The following is a 15,555-nucleotide window of genomic DNA, read 5'->3' as shown; positions in this document are numbered from 1 at the left end:
CCAGACCAGAAATCTGGGTCTAGTGATGGACTCAGACCTAAACACAACCAGACCAGAAATCTGGGTCTAGTGATGGACACAGACCTAAAAACCACCAACCAGACCAGAAATCTGGGGCTAATGATGGACTCAGACCTAAAAACCATCAAGCAGACCAGAAATCTGGGTTTAGTGATGGACTCAGACCTACACACAACCAACCAGGCCAGAAATCTGGGTCTAGTGATGGACTCAGACCTAAAAACCACCAACGAGACCAGAATTGTGGGTCTCGTGATGGGCTGAGATCTAAAAAACTCCAACCAGACCAGAAATCTGGGTCTAGTGATGGACTCAGACCTAAAAACCGCCAACCAGACCAGAAATCTGGGTCTAGTGAAGGGCTCAGACCTAAAAACCACCAACCAGACCAGATATCTGGGTCTAATGATGGACTCAGACCTAAACACAACCAACCAGGCCAGAAATCTGGGTGCAGTGATGGACTCAAACCTAAAAACCACCAACCAGGCCAGAAAACTGTGTGCAGTCATGGACTCAGACCTAAAAACCACCAACCAGACCAGAAATCTGGGTCTAGTGATGGACTCAGACCTAAACACAACCAGACCAGAAATCTGGGTCTAGTGATGGACACAGACCTAAAAACCACCAACCAGACCAGAAATCTGGGGCTAATGATGGACTCAGACCTAAAAACCATCAAGCAGACCAGAAATCTGGGTTTAGTGATGGACTCAGACCTACACACAACCAACCAGGCCAGAAATCTGGGTCTAGTGATGGACTCAGACCTAAAAACCACCAACGAGACCAGAATTGTGGGTCTCGTGATGGGCTGAGATCTAAAAAACACCAACCAGACCAGAAATCTGGGTCTAGTGATGGACTCAAACCTGAAAACCGCCAACCAGACCAGAATACTGGGTCTAATGATGGACGCAGACCTGAAAACCACCAACCAGAAAAGAAATGAGGGTCTCGTGATGGACTCAGACCTAAAAACCACCAACAAGACCACAAATCTGGGTCTAATGATGGCCTCAGACCTAAAACCACCAACCAGACCAGAAATCTGGGTATAATGATGGACACAGACCTCAAAAATACCAACCACAAAAGAAATCTTGGTCTGGTGATGGACTCAGAACTAAAAACCACCAACGACACCAGAAATGTGCGTCTCGTGATGGACTCAGACCTAAATACCACCAACCAGACCAGAATACTGGGTCTAATGATGGACGCAGACCTAACAACCACCAACCAGGCCAGATATCTGAGTGTATAGTGATGGACTCAGACCTAAAAACCACCAACCAGACCAGAAATCAGGGTCTAGTGATGGACTCAGACCTAAAAACCACCAACCAGACCAGAAATCTGGGTCTAGTGATGGACTCAGACCTAAAAACCACCAATCAAACCAGAAATCTGGGTCTAGCAATGGACTCAGACTTAAACAAAAAACCAGACCAGAAATCTGGGTTTAGTGATGGACTCAAACCTAAAAACCACCAACCTGACCAGAAATCTGTGTGCAGTCATGGACTCAGACCTAAAAACCACCAACCAGACCAGATATCTGGGTCTAATGATGGACTCAGACCTAAATACAACCAACCAGGCCAGAAATCTGGGTGCAGTGATGGACTCAAACCTAAAAACCACCAACCAGGCCAGAAATCTGTGTGCAGTCATGGACTCAGACCTAAAAACCACCAACCAGACCAGAAATCTGGGTCTAGTGATGGACTCAGACCTAAACACAACCAGACCAGAAATCTGGGTCTAGTGATGGACATAGACCTAAAAACCACCAACCAGGCCAGAAATCTGGGTCTAGTGATGGACTCAGACCTAAAAACCACCAACGAGACCAGAATTGTGGGTCTCGTGATGGGCTGAGATCTAAAAAACACCAACCAGACCAGAAATCTGGGTCTAGTGAACGACTCAGACCTAAAAACCACCAACCAGACCAGAAATCTTGGTCTAATGATGGACACAAACCTTAAAAATACCAACCACAAAAGAAATCTTGGTCTTGTGATGGACTCAGACCTAAAAACCACCAACGAGACCAGAAATGTGGGTCTCGTGATGGACTCAGACCTAAAAACCACCAACCAGACCAGAATACTGGGTCTAATGATGGACGCAGACCTCAAAACCACCAACCAGGCCAGAAATCTGAGTGTATAGTGATGGACGCAGACCTAAAAACCAACAACGAGACCAGAATTGTGGGTCTCGTGATGGGCTCAGATCTAAAAACCACCAACCAGACCAGAAATCTGGGTCAAGTGATGGGCTCAGACCTAAACACAACCAGACCAGAAATCTGGCTGCAGTGATGGACTCAGACCAAAAAAACACCAACCAGACCAGAAATGTGGGTCTAGTGATGGACTCAGACCTAAAACCACCAACCAGGCCAGAAATCTGTGTGCAGTCATGGATTCAGACCTAAAAACCACCAACCAGACAAGAAGTGTGGGTCTCGTGATGGACTCAGACCTAAAAACCACCAACGAGACCAGAAATTCTATTCTATTCTATTCTACAGTCATTTAGCAGACGCTTTTATCCAAAGCGACTTACATTTGAGAGGAAGAACAACACAAGCATGAATTCAAACAAGATGGGACGTCATAATTAAGTGATAGTCAGACCGCTTTTGAGTCCAGTTGGACCCAGGTGCTGTCATGTAGTGCTAGTGCAGTGCATATAATTTTTTTTTTTTTTTTTTTTTTTTTTTTTTTTTTTTAGTCATTTTATTTAAATACAGGATCACAATTTCATCACACAATATCAAGTAGGTCATAAGTGCATGATTTCATCACATAATATCAACTTGGGCATAAGTGCACACAGCTTCTTCAGTACTTGGTTGAGCCAAAAAGCTGGACAAATCTTTCTGACTCATTTAGTTAAGCTAAATGTGGAAATGCTCCTTAAACAACTGAGTCTTTAGCTTGGTCTTAAAAGTGGATACGGACTCTGCGGATCGGACGGAGTTTGGTAGATCGTTCCACCACCGGGGAACAACAGAGGAGAAGAGTCTAGCTACTGATTTTGCGCCACGTTGTGGTGGGAGCACTAGGCGTCTTTCACTGGTAGAGCGTAAGTTTCGAGAGGGAGTGTAGCTCTGGATTAAGGAGTGAAGGTAGACCGGAGCCGTTTGGGTTATTGTTTTGTAAGCCAGAAGCAGAGCTTTGAATTTGATGCGTGCTGCAACTGGAAGCCAGTGAAGAGCAATTAGCAGCGGAGTGACATGAGCTCTTTTGGGCTGGTTGAAGACCAGACGTGCTGCTGCGTTCTGGATCATCTGCAGAGGTTTAACTGAGCATGCAGGCAGGCCAGCCAGTAAGGAGTTGCAGTAGTCAATGCGTGAAATGACCAGAGCCTGGACCAGGAGCTGGGTCGTGTGTTCAGTCAGGTAGGGTCTGATCCTCCTGATGTTGTAGAGAGCAAATCGGCAAGACCGGGAAACCGAGGCAACATGGTCCTTAAAGGTCAGCTGGTTGTCTACCATGACACCAAGATTCCTGGTAGAAGATGTAGGCACTAGTGTGATTGAGTCAAGCTGCACACTTATCTGTGGTGGTAAAGAAGGACTGGCTGGGAAGACAATAAGCTCAGTCTTGGACAGATTTAGCTGAAGGTGGCGATCCTTCATCCATGCAGAGATGTCAGCAAGGCATGCTGATATTCGCATTGAGACGGTTGTGTCATCAGGTGGGAAAGAAAGGAAAAGCTGAGTGTCATCTGCATAGCAGTGGTAGGAGAAACCATGAGAGCTAATGACTGCACCGAGTGAGGAGGTGTATAGGGAAAAGAGAAGAGGGCCGAGCACCGAGCCCTGAGGCACCCCTGTTGTCAGCCCATGTGATCTGGACACGCCCCCTCGCCAAGATACTTTGAATGATCTCCCTGTGAGGTAGGATGTAAACCACGAGAGGACAGATCCTGAGATGCCAAGCTCTAAGAGTTTGGAGAACAGTATATGATGGTTGACAGTGTCAAAGGCAGCCGACAGGTCCAGCAGTATAAGGACTGAGGATTGACCAGTGGATCTGGCAAGCCGTAGGGAATCAGTAACTGACAGGAGAGCAGTTTCAGTAGAGTGACCATGCCTATATCCAGATTGATATGGATCTAACAGGTTGTTGTCTTGGAGGAACTGTGAGACCTGACTGAAGACGGCACGCTCTAGTAATTTAGACATGAATGGAAGCAGTGAGACCGGCCGGTAGTTTTCAACCTGGGCTGGGTTGAGTGTGGGTTTCTTCAGCAGTGGGGTAACCCGAGCTTGCTTGAAGGCAGAAGGAAAGACACCGGACTTAAGAGAGGAGTTGATAATATGAGTTACTGCAGATTTGACTGTAGGTAAAATGCTCTGCAGGATGTCAGAGGGAACAGGATCAAGAGGACAGGTTGTGGGTTTTGAGCTGACTAGAAGTTTAGAGACTTCGTCCTCATTTAGAGAGCGGAAGGAGCATAGTGAGGTACCAGTAGCTGGTTTGGTAAGGCTGAGTTGGTCAGGCTCAGTGAATTGGTTACTGATGGTAGCAACCTTTTCAGTGAAGTAGGAAGCAAACATTTCTGCAGTCAGCACAGTGGGAGGCTGAGCAGGTGGTGGAGATAGAAGAGAGTTAAACGCCATGAACAGTTGTCGTGTGTTGGGAGCATTGCGGATCTTGTTCTGATAAAAGGCTATCTTGGCCGCCTTTAGGCTGGATGTGAAAGTTACAAGTTTTTGCTGGTACTCAGACAAGTCAGTGTGCTCTTTTGATTTGCGCCACTTTCTTTCAGCCGCCCTGAGTCCGGTTCTGTGATCCCTTAGAGCCTCTGTGAGCCATGGACTGGGAGGGTTTTGTCTGGCTGGTTTTGACACCAGAGGACAGAGTTTGTCCAGAGAGGAGGCGAGAGAGGAGCAGAGTGTTTCTGTAGCCTCATTAACAGACAGTAAGGAGAAGTCTGAGTGGGAAGGGAGGGTAGAGTAAACCTCATCAGACAGCTGTGTAGGTCTGAGGGATCTCAAGTTTCTGCGGTAGGACACCATTTTTGGAGCCGCTTGATTGACATGAGGAAGGAAGACAGAGAATTTAACCAGGAAGTGGTCAGAGAGGTGCAGTGGGGTGACAGACAGGTCGGCTGTGGAGCAGTTTCTGGTCAGCACCAAGTCAAGAGTATTGCCAGCTTTGTGTGTTGGAGGAGTCTGTACCAGTTTGAGATTGAAAGAGTAGATAAGAGCCAGAAAGTCAGTTGCCTGTGGTTTGTCAATGTGAATGTTCATGTCTCCCATGACAATTAGTGGTGTGCCATCATCTGGAATGTCAGAGAGAATCATGTCCATGTCAGAGACAAACTCAGCTATACTGCCACCCGGAGGGCGGTAAATGACCAGAATGTATGCAGTGATGGGTGTAGAGACCTTTACTGCGTGATACTCAAGTGATGAGCAGTTAGCCATAGGACGGACAGAAGTTAAATCTGGGTCTAATGATGGCCTCAGACCTAAAACCACCAACCAGGCCAGATATCTGGGTCTAATGATGGACACAGACCTTAAAAATACCAACCAGAAAAGAAATCTTGGTCTCGTGATGGACTCAGACCTAAAAACCACCAACCAGGCCAGAAATCTGTGTGCAGTCATGGACTCAGACCTAAAAACCACCAACCAGACCAGAAATCTGGGTCTAATGATGGACTCAGACTTAAAACCCACCAACCAGGTCAGAAATCTGGGTCTAGTGATGGACTCAGACCTGAAAACCACCAACCAGACCAGAAATCTGGGTCTAGTGATGGACTCAGACCTAAAAACAACCAACCAGACCAGAAATCTGGGTCTAGTGATGGACCCAGACCTAAAAACCACCAACCAGACCAGAAATCTGGCTGCAGTGATGGACTCAGACCAAAAAAACACCAACCAGACCAGAAATGTGGGTCTAGTGATGGACCCAGACCTAAAAACCACCAACCAGACCAGAAATCTGGCTGCAGTGATGGACTCAGACCAAAAAAAACACCAACCAGACCAGAAATGTGGGTCTAGTGATGGACTCAGACCTAAAACCACCAACCAGGCCAGAAATCTGGGTCAGTCAGACACCTGCAGCTGATCCAGAACTCTGCTGCTCCAGTCCTCACTAAGACCAAGAAAGTGGACCACATCAGTCCAGCTCTGAGGTTTTTACACTGGCTGCCGGTCCGTCAGAGGATAGACCTTAAAGTTCTGCTGCTGGTCTATAAAGCTCTGAATGGTTTAGGACCAACATACATCAGAGACCTCTTGACCCAGTATGAACCTACCAGAACCCTCAGGTCATCTGGATCCAGGTTCTTATCAGTTCCAGAGTCAGAACCAGACATGGAGAAGCTGCATTCAGCTTCTATGCTCCACATGTCTGGAACAAACTCCCAGAAAGCCTCAGATCAGCTGAAACACTCAGTTTATTTAGATCCAGGTTAAAGACCCACCTGTTCTCTGCTGCATGGACTAGTTTTTATTTACAGTCCAGATCTGGATGTGGTTCTTTAAGCTGGAATCTTTAACTGGATCATGTTTTAATGTTGTTTTTTCCAGTGTTCTCTCTTGCTTTTGTTTTTAAATTTAAATGATGCTTCTTGTTTTCTGTTGAATCGTGCTACAGATAAACCGCCTTGCTTTCCATAATCTATAATCATTTGTTGTATTATGTCAATAATTTCTGCCATTCCTTCACTGTCTTTAAATTAGACTAGATCCCTCATTAAACTGAGTGACGTCGGTGGAACAAGGTGCTGAACAGCATAGAAGTAAAAAACTCCATCCATCCATCCATCCATCCATCCATCCATCCATTTTCTTCCGCTTATCCGGAGTCGGGTCGTGGGGGCAGCTGCCTAAGCAGGGAAACCCAGACTTCCCTCTCCCACATTCGCCAGCTCATCCGGAGGGATCCCGAGGCGTTCCCAGGCCAGCCGAGAGATGTAGTCCGTCCAGCGTGTCCTGGGTCTGCCCCGGGGCCTCTTTCCGGTGGGACGCGCCCGGAACACCTCACCAGGGAGGCGTCCAGGAGGCATCCTGACCAGATGCCCGAGCCACCTCATCTGGCTCCTCTCGATGTGGAGGAGCAGCGACTCTACTCTTAGCCCCTCCCGGATCACCGAGCTTCTCACCCTATCTCTAAAGGAGAGCCCGGCCACCCTGCGGAGAAAACTCATTTCAGCCGCTTGTCTTCGAGATCTTGTTCTTTCAGTCACTACCCAAAGCTCATGACCATAGGTGAGGGTAGGAACGTAGATCGACCGGTAAATTAAGAGCTTTGCCTTTTGGCTCAGCTCCTTCTTCACCACGACAGACCGATGCAGAGTCCACGTCACTGCAGACGCCGCACCGATCCACCTGTCCATCTCCCGCTCCATCCTTCCCTCACTCCTGAACAAGACCCCGAGTTATGTGAGCTCCTCCACTTGGGGCAGGACCCCATCGCAGACCCGGAGAGAGCGCTCCACCCTTTTCTGGCTGAGGACCATGGTCTCAGACTTGGAGGTGCTGATTTTCATCCCAACCGCTTCACACTCGGCTGCGAATCGCTCCAGTGAGAGCTGAAGATCACGGCCCGATGAAGCCAACAGAACCACATCATCCACAAAGAGCAGCGACCCAATCCTGAGGCCACCGATCCGGATCCCCTCAGCACCTCGGCTGCGCCTAGAAATTCTGTCATAAAAGTTATGAACAGAAGAAGTAAAAAACTTTAAAATAAATCAAATGCAACGTAAAACCAGGAACACATTCGACCCGTTCCTGCCCTCTTTTCTCTGGCCTCGGTGTTCTTCTCTTGCTCCAGACTTCAGTGACTCTGGGCTTCAGGGTAGGAGAAGCAGGCAAAGCATAGCCGTGATCCTAGAGAGGGGGGAACGCTGAAAACCTGCAGGACTCTGGCCTTCGTGGGACCGAGTCCTGGTGGCTTTCTGCAGCTACAGCTTACAGACTGGATCCGCCAGATCCGGTCCAGACCCAGAATGGATCCTTACCATATCTAGCCCAAACATGGCCACAACCAAGTTGGATCTGGGCCCCAACTTAAATCACAGCTTAAAAATCCACAACTGGCCCGGTTCAGTTCTGGACTGGTGTTGGCCAGCTGTGCCACAGGACACTGGCCTGGATCTGTAATGCAGATCTGGACCAGATGTTTGGTGGACTCTGGCTGGATCTGGGACCTGGGATCATCATGAGGGTTGGAAATGAAAGTTTCTCTTCTAATTTATGTGGAACAGTTTCTTCAGCCTGGCTCGTGACCCCTGTCTGACCCGTGACCCTCAATAAACGGAGCTCTCTGATTGGCTGCGCACTCCCTACCTGCCGTCACGTGAAGATGGCGGCGCGTGCGGCCGCGCTGCTCGTGCTGAGCGGTTCGGCGTGGTTCGGCCTCTGCGCTGGACCCGGACTCGCTCCGGACTCTGAGCGCGGCCGGATGGAGCTGCGGCGCGTGCAGAACCTTGCTGCTCAGTCGCGGTTCGGAGAGTGTTGGGCGCGAGCTCTGGAGCAGCTGGTCACGCGCTGCAGGGACATGACGTCAGAAAGTCAGAGCCGCCTGGCGTTGCGGTTCGCCCACTGTCACCTCCTCAGGTAAGATCACGTGGTTGGTGTCTGATTCTGCGTCCTCACATGAAAACATGAAGTCTGCGGGTCTGGTTTAGGTCTTTGTCCTTTGTCCAGGTTTCTGTGTTCGTCCTCAGGATGACGTCACGATGCTGATCAGACCAATAAAACAAACAAACTTCAAAAATAGGAAAAAAAAAGATTAAAATGTTGGAATGTGCAATTTATAAAAGTGAACAAACAATATTTTACATAAAAATCTAAGTTTTCTCATCAATTTCTGTCAGTTTTTCAAAAACTTAATTAAATCAAAGCTGTGGCTCAGGGACCGACGTCAGGCCGCGGTGCATTCAGGGTCGCGGCCGCAGAGTGAAACCTATGAGGCCAGATCAGTCTCAATAAGAATGAACTCACGCCAGGTGTTTCACAAATGCACACGCTCTGGTTTGCATTCGTATTTCAGAATCGGAAATGCACACAATCTGTTTCACAAATGCACACGCTGTGGTTCACAAATATAATTTTGAGGCACACTTGTAAGATTATACGAATTGCTGAACGTGCATTTACGAACTGCTTCTCATTTGTGAACATCTCTGCATTCGTGAGAGAATTCTCTGCGGTGGATTTTGAGACTCCCCTAACGCCGCAGTGTAACGAATCTCACCATTGGTTGACTAATCTGTCAATCAAATTTCCGAGTGTGATTGACAGATTCATCAGTCAATCAGGTGTGTTTGCATTCAGCCAATCATACTGCTACTTACATTTTCTCCACACTTTTAGACCTGTCGCAGAGCTAATACTGCTATTTGAGCATGGTAGTTAAAGTCCAACTAGCGGGCAGACATGGAGGAGACGCAACAATCACAACCTGTAAGTAACACATTTATCTTACATTCCCTCGTTGTAGATCATGTAATGTTATCGAATTAACTGATTGACTGATGAATCTGTCAATCACACTCTGAAATTTGATTGACAGATTAGTCAACCAATGGTGAGATTCGTTACACTGCGGCGTCAGGGGAGTCTCAAAATCCACCGCAGAGAATTCTCTCACGAATGCAGAGATGTTCACAAATGAGAAGCAGTTCGTAAATGCACGTTCAGCAATTCGTATAATCTTACAAGTGTGCCTCAAAATTATATTTGTGAACCACAGCGTGTGCATTTGTGAAACAGATTGTGTGCATTTCCGATTCTGAAATACGAATGCAAACCAGAGCGTGTGCATTTGTGAAACACCTGGCGTGAGTTCATTCTTATTGAGACTGATCTGGCCTCATAGAAACCAGACCATTAAGATCCAAGAACAAATAAACGGAGGGAATGTTATTTGGACCAAATCCGGACTTCAGGAACGGATCCATACCAGCATGGCCTCAGGTCCTGGTAAGTCCGGGATGTGCAGCTCGGTGAGGCTCCTGCAGCCAGGTAGACCTCCTTCTGTTCTACCTGTAAGCAGATTAGACTCAGAACTGTAAATGTTTCTGGTCACATGGTTCCCTCGTTTTCTGTTCCACTGCATCCCACTCTTCCCAGTCCTCTTTAAAAGGTTTATACTGTTTCCGTCAGTCTGAAAGAACCGCAGCTCTGATCATTTTAGGAAATAATCCGTGAATTTGTTCAGCAATCAGTGCTGATATGAGTATGGTCCAGGTCCTGGGTCCAGGTCCAGGTCAGAAGAACTGGACCTCGTTCAGGACTGTAGCCACGTCATTTCCTTTTAGACATATGAAAAGTTTGTATTTATGTTGAGTTGATGTAAACTTTTTAATATGTGCAGGGCTGGAATTGACACGGGAATTTCGGGGGAGTGCACGTGCACCGATGCTTTGCACATCACACGCACTCGCATACAAATTAGTGCACATAGCACAGTCAAAACTATGGTTACTACCACACCCGCTACGCTACATGCAGCTGCTTGGATCAGAAACGAGGGCGTAAACAACCACTAAAAAAAGCAGATCAGGTGTTGTTGTCTGGATGCTCGCAGCAAACAACAAACAAACAAACAAACAAGCTGCTGAAGCATCATCCTCCTCGTTTGGAAGATTTAATTATTTGTATGAAATGAATAAACACAACACTGACACATGAATGCTGTTCTTTTCCACAAGCATCAGGAACCTTGTTGAAAGATGAAATGTAACTGAAACTGGGCGAGTTTTGGGGCTCATCCTTCAAGTATCAGCTGGATGTCTTTAGGGGAGCTGAGGGGAGCCAAGCTCCTCGTGGCTCCCCTGTAGCTCATATTGTCTCTTTTTTTCGGAACATTTTAAACTTTGAATACATTTCTATAAATACTTGATGCGATTGATGGACGGAGTCGTTACCAGGAAGTGATGTTTACTGAGACGTGATGTGGGCGGAGTCATTAACCAGGAAGTGATGATTACTGGGGCGGAGATTTTAACAAGCTGTCTGATTCTACAGCTCGGGCAGAGATTTCCCATCATGCCCTGAGGGCTCTGAGGTCAGCAGGTGCACAGGTGAGATGGACGATGTGGCCTTCAACACCTACACAGAGTTCTTCACCCACACTCACTCTATCTGCCACTTCCTGCAGTCTGAGGCCTGGCAGAACCAGGCTGAGATCAGCATGTGCAGGTGAGTGAATGTCACCATGGCAACAGGTAAATGAACACTCCACAGACCATGTGACGATGAAGGTCACCTAGTGTACCTCCTTCACTCTTGGTGCTTTCAGAAAGACATTGTTCTGGATCCTCAGAACCTTGGTAGTCTCTGGAGAACCAGAATCTCATTTGTAAACCTGGTGTAGGAACAAAAACCTGCGTAGTCCAGTTCTAGGCAGCTTCTGGGATTTCTAAAAGCCAGACGTGGTGGGAGAACGTTCTTCCCTCCACGGCTACTCTGACCTGCACAACATCTGGAGAAACGGTGACACCACCGGTCCAGAATAAAACCAGAGAAGAAGAGACGTTCGTTCAGGATCAGATATCACCGTTCACCACCTGTTAGAGATTACGGCTGTTTGCAGACATGAATTAAGACGCACATTCCAGATTATTTATTTTTCCCTAGAAGGATTAATCTGTATTTCCAGGAGAAGCAGATGTTTGTTCTGAACCAGAAGCTCAACCAGTAAAACATGTTGTGTCATTGTGGAACAAAACTTCCATTCAGGCTGAATAAGGCGACAGTCTGCTGCAGCAGGTTCCACACATTAATACTTATTACTATTACATAACATCACTTCTAGACCTCCAGCCTCCAGTCTGGTCCCGCTCTGCTGGACTGAAGGACCAAAGCTACTTTCCACACTGACTGCTACATGCTGGCAGCAGACTGGCTCCTTATTTATCTGGATGGTTTTATAACATGAAGTTTTGTTCCACAATGACAGAACATGTTTTACTAGTTGAGCTTCTTATTAACATCATCTCCCTTTTTCCTGGAAATCCTGGTTTTCCCGAGCGTGGCTCTCAGGAGGATTAATATGGAATGTGTCTTTATTTCTACAAATAGCTTTAATATCTAACATGTGGGGTGGAAGGTGATAGTGGATTGTGTACAAATGTCACATTTCACATCATTTCCTGGTTTTATTCTGGACCGGTGGTGTCGCCGGTTCCTATTTTTCTAGATTTTGTGCGTACGTCTGGGTCAGAGTTGCCGTGGAGATAGAAACTTTTTACATGTTTGGTTTTTATAAATCCTAAAAGTTGACTATATTTGGTGTACGCCGGTTTTTGTTCCTACATAAGCTTGATAAATGAGCCCCTGGTCTGGTGGATGTAAAGATAATTTTCATGTGTTTCTCAGGCTGACGGAGACCTCAGCAGGTGTAGCTGAGCAGCTCCAGTCCACCAGACAGATGGCCAGAGACCTGATGGAGGCCCAGAACGCAGCCTTACAGGCCCAACAGGAAATCCTGTCCAATGGAGACGAGCTGAGAAACATCCTGAGAGACTCGACCCAGGGTAAAAATGCTTCATGCAACCTATCAGTCTGTGATGAGGGCATAATCCTCAACATGTAATCACTCAAAAACCATCTTGTCTCCACCCAACTCACCTGTCTCCACTTGTCTCACCTGTTTGCTCCTAACTCATCTCCACCCATCTCCTCCTTACTCCACTTGTCCCCACCCGCCTTCCAGGCCTCCAGTCGGTGTTCTCCGACCTCAGCAGCGCCTCCCAGGCGCAGCAGGTGGAGCTGTCTGAGCTCTTCCACAGAGTTTCCTTTCTGCAGAGTTTCCTCCTGATGGAGGCTCACAGTCTGACCTCCTGCTGCTACAACGCCGCTGCGCTCTGCATCGCCTTCCTCATCACCTCCACCCCGCGCTCTTCCAGAGCTAGGCAAGGCCTCTTCTACTCCACCTGCAGCCAGGTGTGCAGCTGTTTGTAACCAGCAGCGTGTATGTGTGTTCAGGCTGGTGTTGTTGGGTTTGGTGTGTCTGAACTTCTACCTGGAGATGAAGATCTACCAGTTTGTGACAAGCTCAGAGGAACCGGAACACCTGGACATGGTCAGTGTCTCCACCTGCAGCTCACCTGGTGGCAGAGGTCAGGATACTCAGAGTGTGTGTGTGTTCGTGTGTTCAGGAGCTGGTTTCCGTGTACGTTGGCGTGTTGCGACGCTCTATGACGTGTGTCGGTGTGATTGTTCTGCTGCTGGTCTGCGTCCGGTACCGAGACCCGGTCCAGCAGAGTCTGCAGGTTCTGCAACAGCTCAGAGAGACTCAGACTCACCTGCAGGAGGCGCTGCAGCGGGCAGGTGAGTTTACCTGGGAGCCGACAGGTGAGCGGAGCAGCTGCTGATTGGTTCATATTCTGTCTGCAGAGAGTTTGCTGCAGCAGAAGATGAAGAGTGAAGATGATGAGTATCTGCGTGTGAAGGTGAGAGCAGCAGGTAGAAGCTCACCTGGACACACTCGCTGGTTTCTGATCACCTGTCACATGATTTCCAGAGAAGAGCTGAGACACAGAGGAGGAGGAGGAGGGAGGAAGAGGAGGAGGAGGAATGCAGCACCTTGTCGTCTTCCAATACAGATGGTTTGGACCCCGTCTCCCCCATGTCTCCCATCTCCCCATCTCTCCTGTCTCCCCCCCATGTCTCCTGTGTCTCCCATCTCCCCCCGTGTCACCCGTCTCCCCCATGTCTCCTGTTAGGTGTGGGTGAGTGTCTCTCAGCAGGTTTAGTGTCTTGTCTTCTGCAGCAGGTTGGAGCAGCATCTCTGTTTCCCATGATGCATTAGTGCAGCGCTCAGGTGGGCTTCCTCGTGACTCCTCCCCCCTTGTCTACAGCATCCTGGTGGAAAACAAACGGGTAGGTCAGATGAGATTATTGGTTCTTGATCTGTGGAGGAAAACGATCAGAGCTACTGATTAATGCCAAAAACCGATCAGATGTTTTTTCAAAACGTCTGCTTTTTATTTATCCTGATGGAAGTACGTCTGTTTTTATTTTTCTGCGTTTCCATGACAACTTTCTGCATGTAAACATAAAACAAACATTGGATCAGCAGCGCGCTGAGACATTTACAGAGTTCTGATTTAAAAACCAGTAAAAAAGAAAAAAGTTTAGTTTCCATTTAGTGTAAAACATTTGCAGGAATGGTTTCATGGACGTCTCCTGTATCTTCATCCTCCTCTTCATCAGCCTCGTTACAGCCTGCGGAGCCGGCGCTCAGAGACTCGCTGAGATGTGGTCTTCCTCTTCCTCTTCATCTTCATCTTTCTGTTCTGCTGGAAACTATTTTACTTCATTCTGTCTGATTATTAATAAACTTGTTTCAAATTAAACCTGGTTCTGGAGCCATTTGTCTGTCTCTGATGGAACATCCACCCACCCACCGATCCATCCACCCATCCATCCATCCATCCGTCCATCTACCCACCCATCAATCCATCCATCCATCCATCCATCCATCCATCCGTCCATCTACCCACCCATCAATCCATCAATCCATCCATCCATCCATCCATCCATCCGTCCATCTACCCACCCATCCATCCATCCGTCCATCTACCAATCCATCCACCCACCCATCCATCCACCCATCCATCCATCCGTCCATCTACCCATCCATCCATCCGTCCATCTACCCATCCATCCACCCACCCATCCATCCATCCATCCATCCATCCGTCCATCTACCCACCCATCCATCCACCCATCCATCCATCCATCCGTCCATCTACCCACCCATCCATCTACCCATCCATCCACCCACCCATCCATCCATCCATCCATCCATCCGTCCATCCGTCCATCTACCCACCCATCAATCCATCCATCCATCCATCCATCCATCCATCTACCCACCCATCCATCCATCCGTCCATCTACCAATCCATCCACCCACCCATCCATCCACCCATCCATCCATCCGTCCATCTACCCATCCATCCATCCGTCCATCTACCCATCCATCCACCCACCCATCCATCCATCCATCCATCCATCCATCCATCCGTCCATCCGTCCATCTACCCACCCATCCATCCATCCATCCACCCACCCATCCATCCATCCACCCATCTATCCATCCATCCATCCATCCGTCCATCTACCCACCCATCCATCCATCCGTCCATCTACCCATCCATCCACCCACCCATCCATCCATCCACCCATCCATCCATCCATCCATCCATCCGTCCATCTACCCACCCATCCATCCATCCATCCACCCACCCATCCATCCATCCATCCATCCATCCATCCACCCACCCATCCATCCATCCACCCACCCACCCATCCATCCATCCACCCACCCATCCACCCATCCATACACCCATGCATCCACCCACCCATCCATCCATCCATTTACCCATCCACCCACCCATCTATCCATCATCCATCCACATTCACCAGCTCATCCCGTGGCGTTCCCAGGCCAGCCGAGAGATGTAGTCCGTCCAGCATATCCTGGGTCTTCCCCGGGGGCCTTCTCACCCTAGGGGGGATGA

The 15,555-nt window shown here is 48.3% G+C and overlaps 1 protein-coding gene across 2 annotated transcripts; it reads left to right on the top strand.

The window, feature by feature from the left end:
* The first annotated feature begins 8,349 nt into the window (after positions 1–8,349).
* On the top strand, positions 8,350–14,381 carry LOC121651034. Of its 2 annotated transcripts, none has more exons than XM_042002881.1 (10): positions 8,350–8,635; positions 11,051–11,224; positions 12,404–12,561; positions 12,741–12,939; positions 13,013–13,109; positions 13,186–13,357; positions 13,424–13,479; positions 13,551–13,635; positions 13,803–13,909; positions 14,243–14,381. In XM_042002881.1, the coding sequence occupies exons 1-10, from the start codon at positions 8,382–8,384 to the stop codon at positions 14,282–14,284; spliced, it is 1,344 nt and encodes a 447-aa protein (XP_041858815.1). In that variant the 5' UTR covers positions 8,350–8,381; the 3' UTR covers positions 14,285–14,381. The 2 variants fall into 2 exon arrangements, with proteins under 2 accessions (XP_041858815.1, XP_041858814.1); XM_042002880.1 differs by having other exon boundaries at positions 13,800–13,909.
* Positions 14,382–15,555: the final 1,174 nt, after the last annotated feature.

This window comes from Melanotaenia boesemani, chromosome 13, assembly GCF_017639745.1.
Source record: "Melanotaenia boesemani isolate fMelBoe1 chromosome 13, fMelBoe1.pri, whole genome shotgun sequence".
In the NCBI taxonomy this organism is placed as follows: domain Eukaryota; kingdom Metazoa; phylum Chordata; class Actinopteri; order Atheriniformes; family Melanotaeniidae; genus Melanotaenia; species Melanotaenia boesemani.
This window is presented reverse-complemented; position numbering and strand designations above follow the sequence as displayed.

Bases quoted from the DNA above. Each gene is read 5' to 3' on its own strand.
- LOC121651034 (XM_042002880.1), top strand. From the start codon at position 8,382: ATGGCGGCGCGTGCGGCCGCGCTGCTCGTGCTGAGCGGTTCGGCGTGG. The intron at 11,225-12,403 runs GTGAGTGAATGT...TGTGTTTCTCAG, and splicing joins GCTGAGATCAGCATGTGCAG to GCTGACGGAGACCTCAGCAG. The intron at 13,110-13,185 runs GTCAGTGTCTCC...TCGTGTGTTCAG, and splicing joins AACCGGAACACCTGGACATG to GAGCTGGTTTCCGTGTACGT.